At 45.1% G+C, this 14419-nt stretch overlaps 1 protein-coding gene across 1 annotated transcript in view; it reads right to left on the bottom strand.

The window, feature by feature from the left end:
• Positions 1-3362: 3362 nt before the first annotated feature.
• mei1 (meiotic double-stranded break formation protein 1) overlaps positions 3363-14419 on the bottom strand; it is a gene marked incomplete at both ends in the record, with an annotated part of 133097 nt that continues 122040 nt past the window's right edge. The window contains 4 exons of the mRNA XM_080776466.1: positions 3363-3386; positions 4098-4187; positions 5247-5345; positions 7255-7442. Of these exons, the coding sequence (XP_080632592.1) occupies positions 3363-3386; positions 4098-4187; positions 5247-5345; positions 7255-7442 (401 nt within the window). The remainder of the gene's footprint in view (positions 3387-4097; positions 4188-5246; positions 5346-7254; positions 7443-14419) is intronic.

Here is a 14419-nt window from a genome sequence, read left to right as displayed (position 1 = left end):
AAGTCACTGTACCAAAGCCCGCCCATATTGCATACCGTGTCCCGATTGGCCGCCCCATTTCTCTGGTGTAGGAAATGGGCGTACAATTGAGCCTCTCCAGACCGTAATCCGCCGGCAGGCAATTTTTTGTTTGCCAACGGCTGACTCGGTCTGGTTTATTAACCAGGCTAGCCCTTTGGGGCCAAATCCATATACCCACCATTAACATCCTATATAAGGCTATAAACCTTTCTAAAATAGTAGCATGTGACATGTCAAACTCATCATCATCATTTTTCGACCGTGGTCGAGGTTGTGGATTTCACATCAACGCCACGCCAGACTTCCCCCGGTCCTTCATTGCCATCCCCAGTTCCTGCTTACTGATGCCTGTGTCGCGTCGCAGTCCCGCCCCCTCGAGAGACCCGGAAAATAAATCCCCGTTAATTTTCCGCATAGACTTTTCAGAAAGTATTTATTTAAAGACGTTTTACGCCACGGACGAAGACAACTCTTGTCGTGACAAATCATGACAACAAACAAAACAAAGAATTAGAAAAAAACTGCACTTTTTTTGTTGTTTTTCTTCGTTGTAATTATTTGTTTGGTCCAAAATATTGTGTGTGTTGTCATGATTTGTCACGACAAGAGTTGGCTTCATACGACGCTTTAAAGGTCTTTAAATAAATACGTTTTGAAATGTCTATGGGGAAAAATGCATGGGGATTTATTTCCTGGGCCTGGCGTCGTCATGAAAGGGGGCGGGACTGCGACGCTCTATAGCGATGACATCAGAGGGAAGGACAGGTTTCTACCTCTGGTCCTGCTTGGAGGCAGGACTCCAGAGAAGAAGGGAAGATTATAACCTCATTGTCAGCTCTGTAGCAGCGGTGGACGGCAAACTGTGTTCTCCTGGATCGGAACTAGTGAAATCCATTCAAACCGTTCGTTTTCCATGAGAAACACATTAAGGTTTATATTTTGGGGGCGGGAACCCCTTTTGGTGTTTTAAACATCATCATAAATATAATTTAGCTATTGAAAAATAGCAAATCTACAAGCTCATAGCGCATCACCAAGTGGCGCGCTACGAGCTTGTAGGTCTGCTATTTTTGAAGAATCGAAGAACGACTGACATAGAAACATAGCTTTTTCAGAAAACTGTCAGGATGTAAGAAGACATTTTTAGAAACTGATCTCAGGTCAGAATGGAAAACTGTCAGGATGTAGAAGACATTTTTAGAATCTGATCTCAGGTCAGAATGGAAAACTGTCAGGATATAGAAGACATTTTTAGAAACTGATCTCAGGTCAGAATGGAAAACTGTCAGGATGTAGAAGAACATTTTTAGAATCTGATCTCAGGTCAGAATTACATACTGTACCTGTGCGAGCAGCAGGCGGAGGCCGTGAACACTTTGGTTTCCCAGCTCCATGTTGGGTCCTTTTGCCTCTGCGGCCTCCAAGACCGGATCTATGTGAGGATCCCACTGGAGCGCCCTGCTGTGGTGCTGAGACAGCTGCCACACACACACACACACACACACACACACACACACACACACACAGGAAACAAATATAACGGGGTTGACAGTTCATGTTCACTTAAGGATACACATCATGGCACCTCCTCCTCCACACAGACAAACTGCCTATAACAGACGAGACAGAGCTCAGTATTTGGCAAGTTGTTTGGCTTTGCTTTTTGTCATGCCAGCTATTCTTAGGCCACTCATGGTCAGTTTATGGCATAAACTGACCTGCATGAGCCATGTGCATAAACTTTATGCACATGGCCCAGGCTTCCGATTATCAGTATGGCAAATCTACAGCGATACCCCAAGTTTGTTATGCTTCCAAGTAATGACAAACACACAGTAAACACACACACACACACACACACACACTCACACGCACACGCACACGCACACGCACACGCACACGCACACACACGCACACACACACACACACACACACACACACACACACACACACACTTGTATTAGAGTGCCTGTATGGCAACCGCAAGGTTGCCAGTTTGAACCCTGTGGGCTCCCCCAGAGTTGGTGTCGAAGTGTCCTTGAGCAAGAGACACTGAACCCCTAATTGCTCCCGATGTGCTGGTTGGTGGTGCCTTGCATGGTTTCCGCTGCCATCGGTGTGTGAATGTGTGTGTGAATGTATGGGTGAATGTAATGCACAGTGTATGTAAAGCGCCTTGGATGAAGGCGCAAGGCGCTATATAAATGCACCATTTACCATTTACACTTGTGAGGACTTCAACATTATTTTTATGACAGAAATGTTATAATTGCCACTGGGTGGGAACCACTGACTGCTGTATAGAGCGAGTGATCGAGGGTCAATATAAACCAAGGGAAAGTGAGAGAGAGAGAGAGAGAGAGAGAGAGAGAGAGAGAGAGAGAGAGAACAGGAGGACAGAACAACAGATTAAGTGAGACAGAAGGATAAAGTGAAAGGAAGGCGTTCCATCCACTCTACAGGGAGGAGGAGGACAGCGCTTCAATGGATGATAATATGTCTTCATCACGGCTGGAACATGATGGCTGCTATAGCCGTAATGTACTCTCTACTGTACTCTCTAATGTACTCTCTACTGTGAGCTGGATGCGCTGCGCTGTGCAGGCTTTGAGCTTTTACTGTCTCTAATGTTTCACCATGTATTCTATTGATCTGTAGAAGATTATACTTCAGATTATACAGATTATACATGTACAATACATTACACAGACGCATACACACAGACACACGCACACGCACGCGCGCACACACACACACACACACACACACACACACACACACACACACACACACACACACACAGACACAGACACAGCCGCACACACACAAAGATTTCAAAGTATGTTGTTGTTGTTGAAACATATGCTTCCCATATGTTCTAGAGTGTTGATCAGAATACAAGACAAGTTGAGAGAGAGAGAGAGAGAGAGAGAGAGAGAGAGAGAGAGCAGCAACATGAATATATAATATCATGCACATCCAGGTGGGGGAGGTGCTGGTAGAACTTCCCCAGGGAGAGGAGAGGAGAGGAAGGGACCGCACACTGCAGAGACTCAGGACAACATTACTTATAATGCTTCATTTTTGAGTGGTGCAACCACTCCTACAACCAGCAATGTCCGTGTACTGTACACCTATATGTACCCATGTGGTCTTGAGCACCAGTATATGACTATAGGGTACCAGTAGGGGGCGCCAGAAACAGAGAGAGGGATAGTGCTCCAATGTTGCCTGCTAATGAGAGAGAGAGAGAGAGAGAGAGAGAGAGAGCTGTGGGGGAGCTGCACCACTCAGTTCACACGGGTGTGATTAAAAGATAGAGAGTTAAACAATCACGGCAGTCACGGTATCTTTGTCATATTATACTACAACGCACGGAATGTGTTACGTTAAAGTAACTTGCCTGTGTTTAGCGGTGTGTGTGTGTATGTGTGTCCTCACCACAGTGAGCAGTGCCAGTGTAGCAGGGTGTGTGTGTGTGTGTCCTCACCACAGTGAGCAGTGCCAGTGTAGCAGGGTGTGTGTGTGTGTCCTCACCACAGTGAGCAGTGCCAGTGTAGCAGGGTGTGTGTGTGTGTGTGTCCTCACCACAGTGAGCAGTGCCAGTGTAGCAGGGTGTGTGTGTGTGTGTGTCCTCACCACAGTGAGCAGTGCCAGTGTAGCAGGGTGTGTGTGTGTGTGTCCTCACCACAGTGAGCAGTGCCAGTGTAGCAGGGTGTGTGTGTGTGTGTTCTCACCACAGTGAGCAGTGCCAGTGTAGCAGGGTGTGTGTGTGTCCTCACCACAGTGAGCAGTGCCAGTGTAGCAGGGTGTGTGTGTGTCCTCACCACAGTGAGCAGTGCCAGTGTAGCAGGGTGTGTGTGTGTGTGTGTCCTCACCACAGTGAGCAGTGCCAGTGTAGCAGGGTGTGTGTGTGTGTGTCCTCACCACAGTGAGCAGTGCCAGTGTAGCAGGGTGTGTGTGTGTGTGTGTCCTCACCACAGTGAGCAGTGCCAGTGTAGCAGGGTGTGTGTGTGTGTGTTCTCACCACAGTGAGCAGTGCCAGTGTAGCAGGGTGTGTGTGTGTGTGTCCTCACCACAGTGAGCAGTGCCAGTGTAGCAGGGTGTAGTCTACAGCTCTCTCCTGAGTTGAGCAGGGAGTGGAGGAGGAACCCAATCCATGGCTGAGACACAGCAAGCTGGGCTGCACGCACACGCATGCACACACGCACACACACACACGCGCACACACACACACACACACACACACACACACACACACACACACACACACACACACACACACACACACACACACACACACACACACACACACACACACACACACACACACACACGATTCAAGGGGAAGGATGAAGGAAGGATTTAGTTAAGTAAATGAGTTCAGTTCCAAGACAGACAGTCGAACAGTTCCGCTCAGTTTCATTAGTCCAACTGACCTCAGATCAGTACAGCTGCTACACATTCAGTTCATTAGTCCAACTGACCTCAGATCAGTACAGCTGCTACACATTCAGTTCATTAGTCCAAATGACCTCAGATCAGTTCAGCTACACATTCAGTTCATAGTGCTGTCCACTTCACTTCCGTTCATTTTCCACCAATATCCAGTTCAAATTGATTCAGTCTCGGGTTAAAGAAAAGTTCTCCTCATTTCAGCTCTGCAGATATTGGATGAAGCCCGGCCGCAACACCACAGGTATAATAATAATAATAATAATAACACCACAGGTATAATAATAATAATAACGCCACAGGTATAAGAACTTCTTTGTTGAGAATTCTGACAGCGTCCAAATTTATTGAGTGGTCAGAATTCTCAATAAAGAACGTCTTATATACCTGTGGTGTTATTATTATTATTATTCCTGTGGTGTTATTAATATTATTATACCTGTGGTGTTATTATTCCTGTGGTGTGCACCAGGCTTCATTCAATATCTGCTGAAGTGTCTTTATTATTATACTATTATATATATACACCAAACCATCCAGTTCAACTCAGTCCAGCTGAGGTTTGTTCATATAGTTCAACACAGTGAAGAGAAGTTCACAAGATAACTCACAGAATACACACGAATAATAATAATTCAGGGATGGTTTTGACAGCTATACGCTACGTTACACACACACACGCACACGCACACGCACACACACACACACACACACACACACACACACACACACACACACACACACACACACACACACACACACACACACACACACACACACAGCTGACCTGTGATTGGACTCCTCCTCTGCAGGAATCTCCAGAGAGAGTTCAGACAGTTGACTGAAGCCGCGAGCAGCATCTCCTGCTTCTAGAGGTGTAGAAGACGTGAACAGAAACACATTGTTTCTATGTCAGTTGCGGTTCTCAAAGTTTTTCATGTTGTTCAAGGACCCCAACAACTATATGTAAATGGCCGCCGACCCTCATCTGCAAATACGGACGCATGCACACACACACACGCATGGACCCACGCACGCAGTCGCACACACACAAGCACGCACACACACAATGCCATATAAGGCGATAATAAGTTAGGACCTGCGAGAGATGTGTTTTAATAATAGATGCCGTCTCCCATACTGCTGCAGGCCTGGCTGAGGAGTGACCTGAGTCCTAAAATACTGAAGTAGGCCAGACAGATACCGAGAGAGGAGAGGAGGAGGGGAGGGGAGGGGAGGGGAGAGGAGGGGAGGAGAGGAGAGGAGAGGAGAGGAGAGGAGAGGAGAGGAGAGGAATAACAGAAACTTAAAACAACTAAAAGAGGTTCCCGCCCAGTGTCTGCCACCATCAGACAATCACACGGGAGACAGAACACCTAATGGCTGCTTTTGTTAAATGTTGCTTGTAAAATGGATAATGTGTGTTATTTCTTCATGGATGTTGTGTGTTCCGGACGACGTAAAGTCGATTTAATGGACGGTGGATCTGGTGAGGCGCGCCGAGCTGGTAGAGCTGCATCTATAAGTGGTATTTATTTATGCTACATCTATCACAAGCACTCAATACAATACTGTCTGCAACCCTGAAGAGTCAAGCATTTTAAAATATGCCAGAGCCTCATCAGCCACGTTAGAGGAGGAAGATCATTATGCAATGTGTGTGTGTGTGTGTGTGTGTGTGTGTGTGTGTGTGTGTGTGTGTGTGTGTGTGTGTGTGTGTGTGTGTGTGTGTGTCTGTGTGTGTGTGCGTGCGTGCGTGTGTGCCTGCGTGCCCCATGCCGGTTCCCAAATGTTTTCATGTCAAGGACCCCCAAATTGACACAAATTATCCTGCAGACCCCCATTTGAAGAGATAATGCTAAGAGAAGATTTTTACGGCTCTAGCAGTGATTCTCAACCCGTTTAATTTCAAGGACCCCCAGTTTGACATGCATTAGTCTATACGGAACGGACCCCCCATTTAATGGCATTGAACTATAGTGGCCTATAGTTGCCCTCTGGAGTGAGTGTGGAACTATAGTGGGCGGCATTTCAGAGTATGGGGTCAGACTCCCATTGGCCTGGGTGGTGTTTCAGAGTATGAGGTCACCAGATCAGTCTCTATCCTTTTAATGCTCTATGGCTTCACCTGGCAAAAACCATTCTAGTTGCAATCGTGGTGAAACCGGGAACAATTTGGCAGTGAATGTTGAAAACTGGGACATTTTTAGCAATTTACCAACATTACATTTGTCAGACTCTTGGGTAAAGAGTCTGACAAGAAACCCAGCTGGGATATTTTAACTTCTGCCTAAATCTGGCACCCTCAGGGCTGAAACGGAAGGCTGCCTGTGTCCCCCATAATTGGTTTTGCACACGCACACACACACACACACACACACACACACACACACACACACACACACACACACACACACACACTCCATCGTCTTAAGTGCCCGTCAGTGTTGTTTTTGGCAGTACATTTCTATTTTAGTTTTAGTCATAGTCTCTCGAATAGTTGTGACGTGTTGTGAGCTTGTAGATCTGCTATTTTCAGCATATGCAACAAAGTGTAAAATGACTTGTCTTTTACTTATACTGGATCTCTTGTCCACTAGTCCCATCCTAACATTTTAGTCTAGTTTTTATTTGTTGACGAAATCGTCAATATATTTAGTCTCAGTTTTAGTCACCGTAGCTTAGTTTTCGTCAGTGAAAAAAGGTAGTCGACGTCGAACATCTTTCGTTTTGGTTTTATAGTCGACGAAAACAACACCAGGTGCCCGTTAAACATACCTGTAGCAGGAGTCCACAGAGGGCGGCCGCGAGGCAACGAGCTCCCTGGGAGCCCAGGGGCCACAGAGCGCTGTCGGTGGCCCCCAGGGGCCTCGTGGGAGGGGCCAGGCCCGGGCCGGCGCTCACACACACCACCGCTGATGTCAGGTCCACATCCAGGAGGGCCTGGAGCAACCTCAGGGAGCTGGCTGGAGAGGAGACAGGAGAGAGAATGGGAGAGGGAGCGAGAGAGAAAGAGAGAGGGAGGAGAAAGAGAGAGGGAGGGAGAGAGAGAGAGAGAGAGAGAGAGAGAGAGAGAGAGAGAGAGAGAGAGGGAGGAAAAGGAGATATAGGTTCAGCAATTTTAGACCTGAGATCAATCAGATTAAAAACAAATAGTCTTCTAAATGTTTCAATGGCATGTGGTTCTCACACTTTTTCATGTCAAAAGGACCTCCCAGAATTATCTGTATATATATGGCCGCGCCACGCGAACCCGAATCAGAAAATATGTTGTTCCGTGGAGGGTCAGGGTTGCTATATCGTTTTACACCCATATCTATTACTGTAGCTCTCATACTGTAGCTCCTCATAGTGGGTGATTTCTATATTCTGCTGTCTGAGCCACCATGAGGAGGGTTCTGTATTCTTCTCCATGTTTCTACTACTGGAGTCCTGGCTGTCTCAGAGAGACGTATACCTTGTTCTGAATGCCTGACCATGTGTTGCCTTGACATGCGAAAAGGAAGGCACTGGATGCAGCTCAGAGGATTTAGGCCCTTAGTTTAAAGGACCACTTCACCACTTTTAAACCTATCTTCATATAATAGGTCCTCACTAATAATCATGAATTTCTTTCCTACTCGGTCTGTGTCTCATAGGAGGTCTGTGGGCAGTTCAGAAACCGTCTTCCAGTGACATCATCGATGGGGAATACAAGCTAATGTATCGTTCTCACGATAATGGAAATCTAAACATTTTTGTAAAAACATCTTGTTTAAAAAATAAATCTGCCTGATGATGTCGTCACTGGAAGACGGTTTCCAAACTGCCCACAGCCCTCCTATGAGACACAGACTGAGTAGAAAAAGATCGTGCCATTTTATCATGATTATTAGTGAGGACCTATTATCTGAAGATAGGTTGAAAAGTGGTGAAGTGGTCCTTTAATAACAGGGTGCAGGTATAACCAGTGACAACGTTTAGAGATGTTTTAAGTTACATCTTCGTTACAAGATGTAGTAACTGAAACATCGAAACGTTGTAACCTGATGTAACAGGTGACTAAAATGTGACTAAAACTAAATGAAAACTATTCAAGAGACTATGATTAAAACTAAAATCAAAATCTGCTGCCAAAAACAACACTGTCCTGTTTTCTGCACGCACAGTAGTCTTGCATTGCCAAACTGCCTCTCGCAACATTTCAAATGCTCGGAGCAACAGAAGCTCTCTGGCCATGAGTAAAATATAAAGCAGTGAAGTGAAGCCTATATGATCCAAAAACCAAATGCACCAAAAACTACTACTAAATTGGGAGATAAACTGCCTTCAGGGTGTATGCTACTATGCTCCACATTTATGGAATACTTGTCAAAACAAATTGAAGTTGAATGTCCGTGTTTTATTTACTACATTTAAAGGGGGGTGTCAGTGATTTCAGTCAAAAACCCTTAGGTTTCGTTTTTGCCTTGGGACACAAGCTTTCATCCAATCAGGATAGAGAACAAAAACGAAACCTAAGGTTTTTTGACCCCCAGGGGTTAACTGGGGACAGGGAGGAACTCCTTATATGGTCAGCACACTCTATAGTAGAGAGGATTATCACAACAAAACAAAAAAAAAAGTGATATTTGAATTAAGTGAAATCACTGACTCTACCTTTAACTGACCTCACACTACTAGAGGAAGGCATATGCACCTGCTTTTTGTAATATTTGGTTATAAGGTTCTGTTTCTTTGTGTGTGTGCTTGTGTATTATTGTTGTACTGTGTGTCCATGTCATATATGTACAGTATGTAAGTAAAGTCATTGCTGTAAATGTTCTTTTCTTGTTTGTATACAGGGCGCCATTGAAAAAGAGACCCTGGTCTCAATTGGATTCCCCTGAAATAAAGGTTTCAATCAATACAGTAGCGTGCTGCTTAGCAGAAGAAAAACAAATACAAACAAAAATGCAAAGATATTTTAAAATATATTTTCGTAAACAGGAATGGCAGCTTCCTTACTCGGATTTCGGGAGGTGTATAAGTTCCAGACCCTGACAATGATGTGCAAGTTTGACTAATGCATATTTAACCCATTCTGGGTGGTGGGAACCCCCTTTTGGTGCTTTAGCTATTAAAAAAATAGCAGATCTATACAAGCTCGTAGCGCGGCACTCGGTGCTTGTAGATCTGCGTTTTTTTTTTTTTATCGTGAAAATGTGTTACAAATCTTTGAATATATATTCTTCCAGAGCGAAGAGAATCTTTGCTTCTGGGGTGGGGGGGGTCACTGGAACTACATATTTTCAGATGTGGGTCGGTGGCCAAATCAAGATATTTCTGGGGGTCCTGGGGGAAAAAGGTAACCTGACGCTGCCAGATCCAAGAAGCTTGCTACACAAATTTGTTTCACAGCTTATTGGGATCTGGGATCTCGGGAGCAAATTCGATGACAGGGCTGTTCCTTTTTTTTCAAGATACTTGGTAGATGATTGGATGGACCGTCTGTCTATCACCGTGTGGGCGTGCAAACACAACCAATCATATTGACGTGTCTATATAGCGTCACATCCGGTGTAGTATAGTGTCCCGCCCTTAGCTCACGCTGATTGGTTCGAAGTACCACGAGTGGTTCGGCGTTAGCACAACTCCCTGAGAGATCCCAGATGGAGGCTGTGTTGGGGAACATGGTTACCCAATACCGCCCCCAGCTGGCAGAGTCAGGTTAGGAAAAAGGTTGAGCACCACTGACATAGAAACATAGGGTTTTTTTGTTAGAATTTGTATAATTGTCCTGCAGGTCAAAATGGGTTAACTGCGAACAAATACCCCTTAAGTTTTAGTTCCAGAACCACGTCAACTGCATAGGCAGCTGGGCACACACACACACTCGCACACACACACACACACACACACACACGCGCACGAATTGCGAAAATATTACGCAATGAAAGCCAGTGTCCAATTTTTTATTGGGTCGACAGCTTTTTAGTGCCAGCTCCACCGGTTCCACTGCTGTGAATATGAACTCATGAACTGCACTGCCGATGAACCCTGACTAACTAACCCTAATGTCCTCAACTAGAGGCCTGTAATGGAAGAGTGGCTACAGGACAGTGTTGACCCATTCTGAACGGGAACGCATTTTGGTGTCAGCATCATGTTATGCTTTAGCTATTGAAAAATAGCAGATCTACAAGCTCATAGCGCGCCACCGAGTGGCGCGCTATGAGCTTGTAGATCTGCTATTTTTTGAAAAATCGAAGAACGACTGACATTTTTTAGAATCTGATCTCAGGTCAGAATGGGTTCATCAGACCAGTGTGTGTCCAGTGGAAACCTCGTATGAATCTGATCTCAGGTCAGAATGGGTTAACGTTGTTTTGGGAAGCACATTTAGATTCTAGTTGTAGTCGTATTAGCCTCTTCAATAGTTCTCATTTTAGTTTCAGTCACATTTTAGTCACCCGGAATGTTTTAGTGTTTAAGTCTAGTTTTAGTCGACTAAATATCATAAGACTTATTTAGTCGAATTAATCTAGTTGATTTAGTCGAATAACATGTATTTTGACTAAAAATATAACTTGTAGATCGGCTATTTTCAGCATGCAACCAAGTGTAAAATGACTTACACTTAATTCCTAGCATTTTAGTCTAGTTTTTATTTGTTGACGAAATTGTCAGTATATTTAGTCCTAGTTTTAGTCATCATAGCTTAGTTGTCATTTGGTTTCCGTTTAGCTTTCGTCAGTGAAAGAACGTAGTCGACGAACATTGTTTGTCATCGTATTAGTCGACGAAATCAGCAAAAGGACAGCTGACAGACAGAGAGAGAGAGAGAGAGAGAGAGAGAGAGAGAGAGAGAGAAAGTGCATGGTGCAGTGAAACGCAGGGGTTGAACAAAGGTCAGCCAGACAAGAGGGAGCGAGCAACAGATATAAAGAGTGACACAGAGAGAGAGAGAGAGAGAGAGAGAGAGAGAGTGACAGAGAGAGAGAGAGAGAGAAAGAGAGAGTGACAGAGAGAGAGAGAGAGAGAGAGAGAGTGACAGAGAGAGAGTGACAGAGAGAGAGTGCCACAGAGAGAGAGGGGGATTTAAAGCATTTAAAGCCATCTCTTTAAATGCGGCGCGATGAAGTCTGAGTCCTGGCAGCTCATTTGCATATAGCACTCATGTCATGTACACTGAGATTAGAGACCTCAGAGAGGACAGACCCAATTAGAGAGAGAGAGAGAGAGAGAGAGAGAGAGAGAGAGAGAGAGAGAGAGAGAGAGAGAAGAAAAGGGAATGGATAGAATGAGCCAGGGAAAAAAGAGAGATGAATCAAGAAAGGATATTTTATATATATATGATACGTATAGCTTGTGGAGTTCAGTCAGATATACTCGAGGGGTTTCATGCTGTTCTCAAGGCATATACTCAAGGGGTTAATGAAACAACATTACACGAGAGGGTGTGGGTTAACGTGATTATTGCCACGACAGTCAGGGATGCGAAGGTCAGGAATGAGACGAAGTCGAGTTCCCGCAAGCACCCCTGTGAAGTGAGCGGTGCAACTCTGACTCTCAGAGTTGCACAGCTCACTTCACAGGGGTGTGATTTTTTATTAGTATTACAGTATTTGTTTTTTTTCTTATGAAAGCAGAGGGTCTTCTGTTTCATACGGTATATAGTATGTACATGGTATCGTTATCACCAGTAAGACGCGCAAACGCGGGAAGCAAACGCAGCTCGTACATATTTGGGTTTTGGACGTATAGCTGCTTTGGGGACTCCTTATATGGTTATGGCTGAGTCATGGTGACGTAATCACTCAGCTCCATATATGGGCACAAAAGCGGGACAGACAGACAGACAGACAGACAGACAGACAGACAGACAGACAGACAGACAGACAGACAGACAGACAGACAGACAGACAGACAGACACACAGACAGACACACAGACAGACACACAAACAGACATGATCTGGTAGGTCTCATAGTAAGTGCTCACTGAATTCGCAATGATGGCACTGGCAGAATGGCCTGCCGCATAATTGGCCTGCCTCGCCTGTCAATATTATCATATTCCCAATATGCCCGGTATGACCTGTGGCCAGTCCAGTCCAGCCCTGAGTGGAGCTCATATATCAGCCTGCGTGTCCCTGTCCTGTCCTGACAAGCCACTTATCCAGCCGGGCATTTAGGCAGACGGAGAGACGGCAGCAGCAGCAGCAACAACATGGGGATCATCCTGTCACCGTGTGCAGAGACGTGCACACACATAGACATCAAAGGGGGGGGGCTTTCAATCGAATACTGGACTACTCGCCCCGGTGCTTGGCCGTTTTTCCTCCCGGAATTTTCCCCAGTGAGGGGGATAACTTTGTAATAATTATGCTATTGGCTGTTTGTATTCTTTTTGGAAAAATATAAAAAGATACTCCTGTGGAAAGGCTATATTATTTGACTTATATTGAACCTATAAACAATTTAGTGTTATTTAGTGTAAGGTTTTTCCACCTCAAATGGTACCTCGTCAGATAATCCCCACATATCCTACAACAACTTCTGTGAACAGACTTCACTGTAGTAGCTTTTCATAAATTATATTTGTACTTAGGCTGTTCTGCTGTCATGAAAGTTTATAGTTAGAGAAATTCAAAGTCCAGCCGTCTGATGTCCAGCCTCTCCCACCCCTCACTGTGGAAAATTCTGGGAGGAAAACAGAAACGGGACGAGTAGTCTTGTTACCCTTTCAATCAGCCCCTGCTGCCCTTTCACCCCCCCGTCTGTAAAACAAACAACCGCCCCTTTCCAGACCACGAATGGCAGCATTTACTGCGGTGAAAGAAATGCTAAATGCTACTCGTTTACATCAGTGTTGTTTTCTTTTTTCTTAATTTTTATCCCACGATTTTGTAACCCAGTTTTTCTTATCACCCAGTGCCAATTATCTAATGTAATCCTGGGCGCTACACTTCCTCTGCCAACCTGGGGGGGCAGCGGACTGACCTCATGCCTCCTTCTATGCATGAGGAGTCCAAGCTGCTTCTTTTCACCTGACAGAGGGGAATTTCCCCGGCCGGACGTAGCGTGTGGAAGGGACACGTTATTCCGACCAGTTCCTTTCCCCTCCATCAGGCGCCCCGGCTGGCCAGGGGGAGGTAGTTTTAGAGACCTGGATTACGGCATGTTTTTGTGAGGGTATCTACCCTAGGGGAACACGGGGAGAACATGCAAACTCCACACAGAAAGGCCCTATCGCCAACCCCCGCCTCGGGTATGGGCACTGATGACGCGGAGGAGGGAACACGCCGCCAGTGCCCACAGCGTCCCCAGCGGGAATCGACCCAGGACCTTCTAGCTGTGAGGCGACAGCACTACCAACTGTGCCACCGTGTTGTTTTCGTCGACTAAAACTATGACAAAAAAATGTTCGTCGACTACCTTTTTTCACTGGTGAAAACTAAATGGAAACTAAATGAAAACTAAGCTACGATGACTAAAACTAAGACTAAATATAGTGACAATTTCGTCAACAAATGAAAACTAGATGTTTTAAATGTTAGGAAGGGACTAGTGGACAAGAGATCCAGTATAAGTCATTTTACACTTGGTTGCATGCTGAAAATAGCTGATCTACAAGCTCACAACGTGTCGCAACGCGACGCGTTGTGAGCTTGTAGATCAGCTATTTTCAACAAGTGTAAAAACACTCATTATGACGGCATCAATCAAGACCCGCCAAAATACATTTTAGTCGACTATTAAATCAACTGTAGATTTAGTCGACTAAAATCTTATGACATTCCAGGTGACAAAAATGTGACTAAAACTAAATGAAGTTTCAGTCCAAAGACTATGACTAAAACTAAAATAGAAATTTGCTGCCAAAAACAACACTTGCTTTCCAGACCACGAATGGCAGCATTTACTACATGGTGAAAGAAATGCTAAATGCTACTCGTTTCCATGCCATGCCGGAAGGCAGCG

The sequence above is a fragment of the Protomyctophum bolini genome, assembly GCF_963924005.1.
Source record: "Protomyctophum bolini genome assembly, chromosome: 11".
In the NCBI taxonomy this organism is placed as follows: Eukaryota; Metazoa; Chordata; class Actinopteri; order Myctophiformes; family Myctophidae; genus Protomyctophum; species Protomyctophum bolini.
This window is presented reverse-complemented; position numbering and strand designations above follow the sequence as displayed.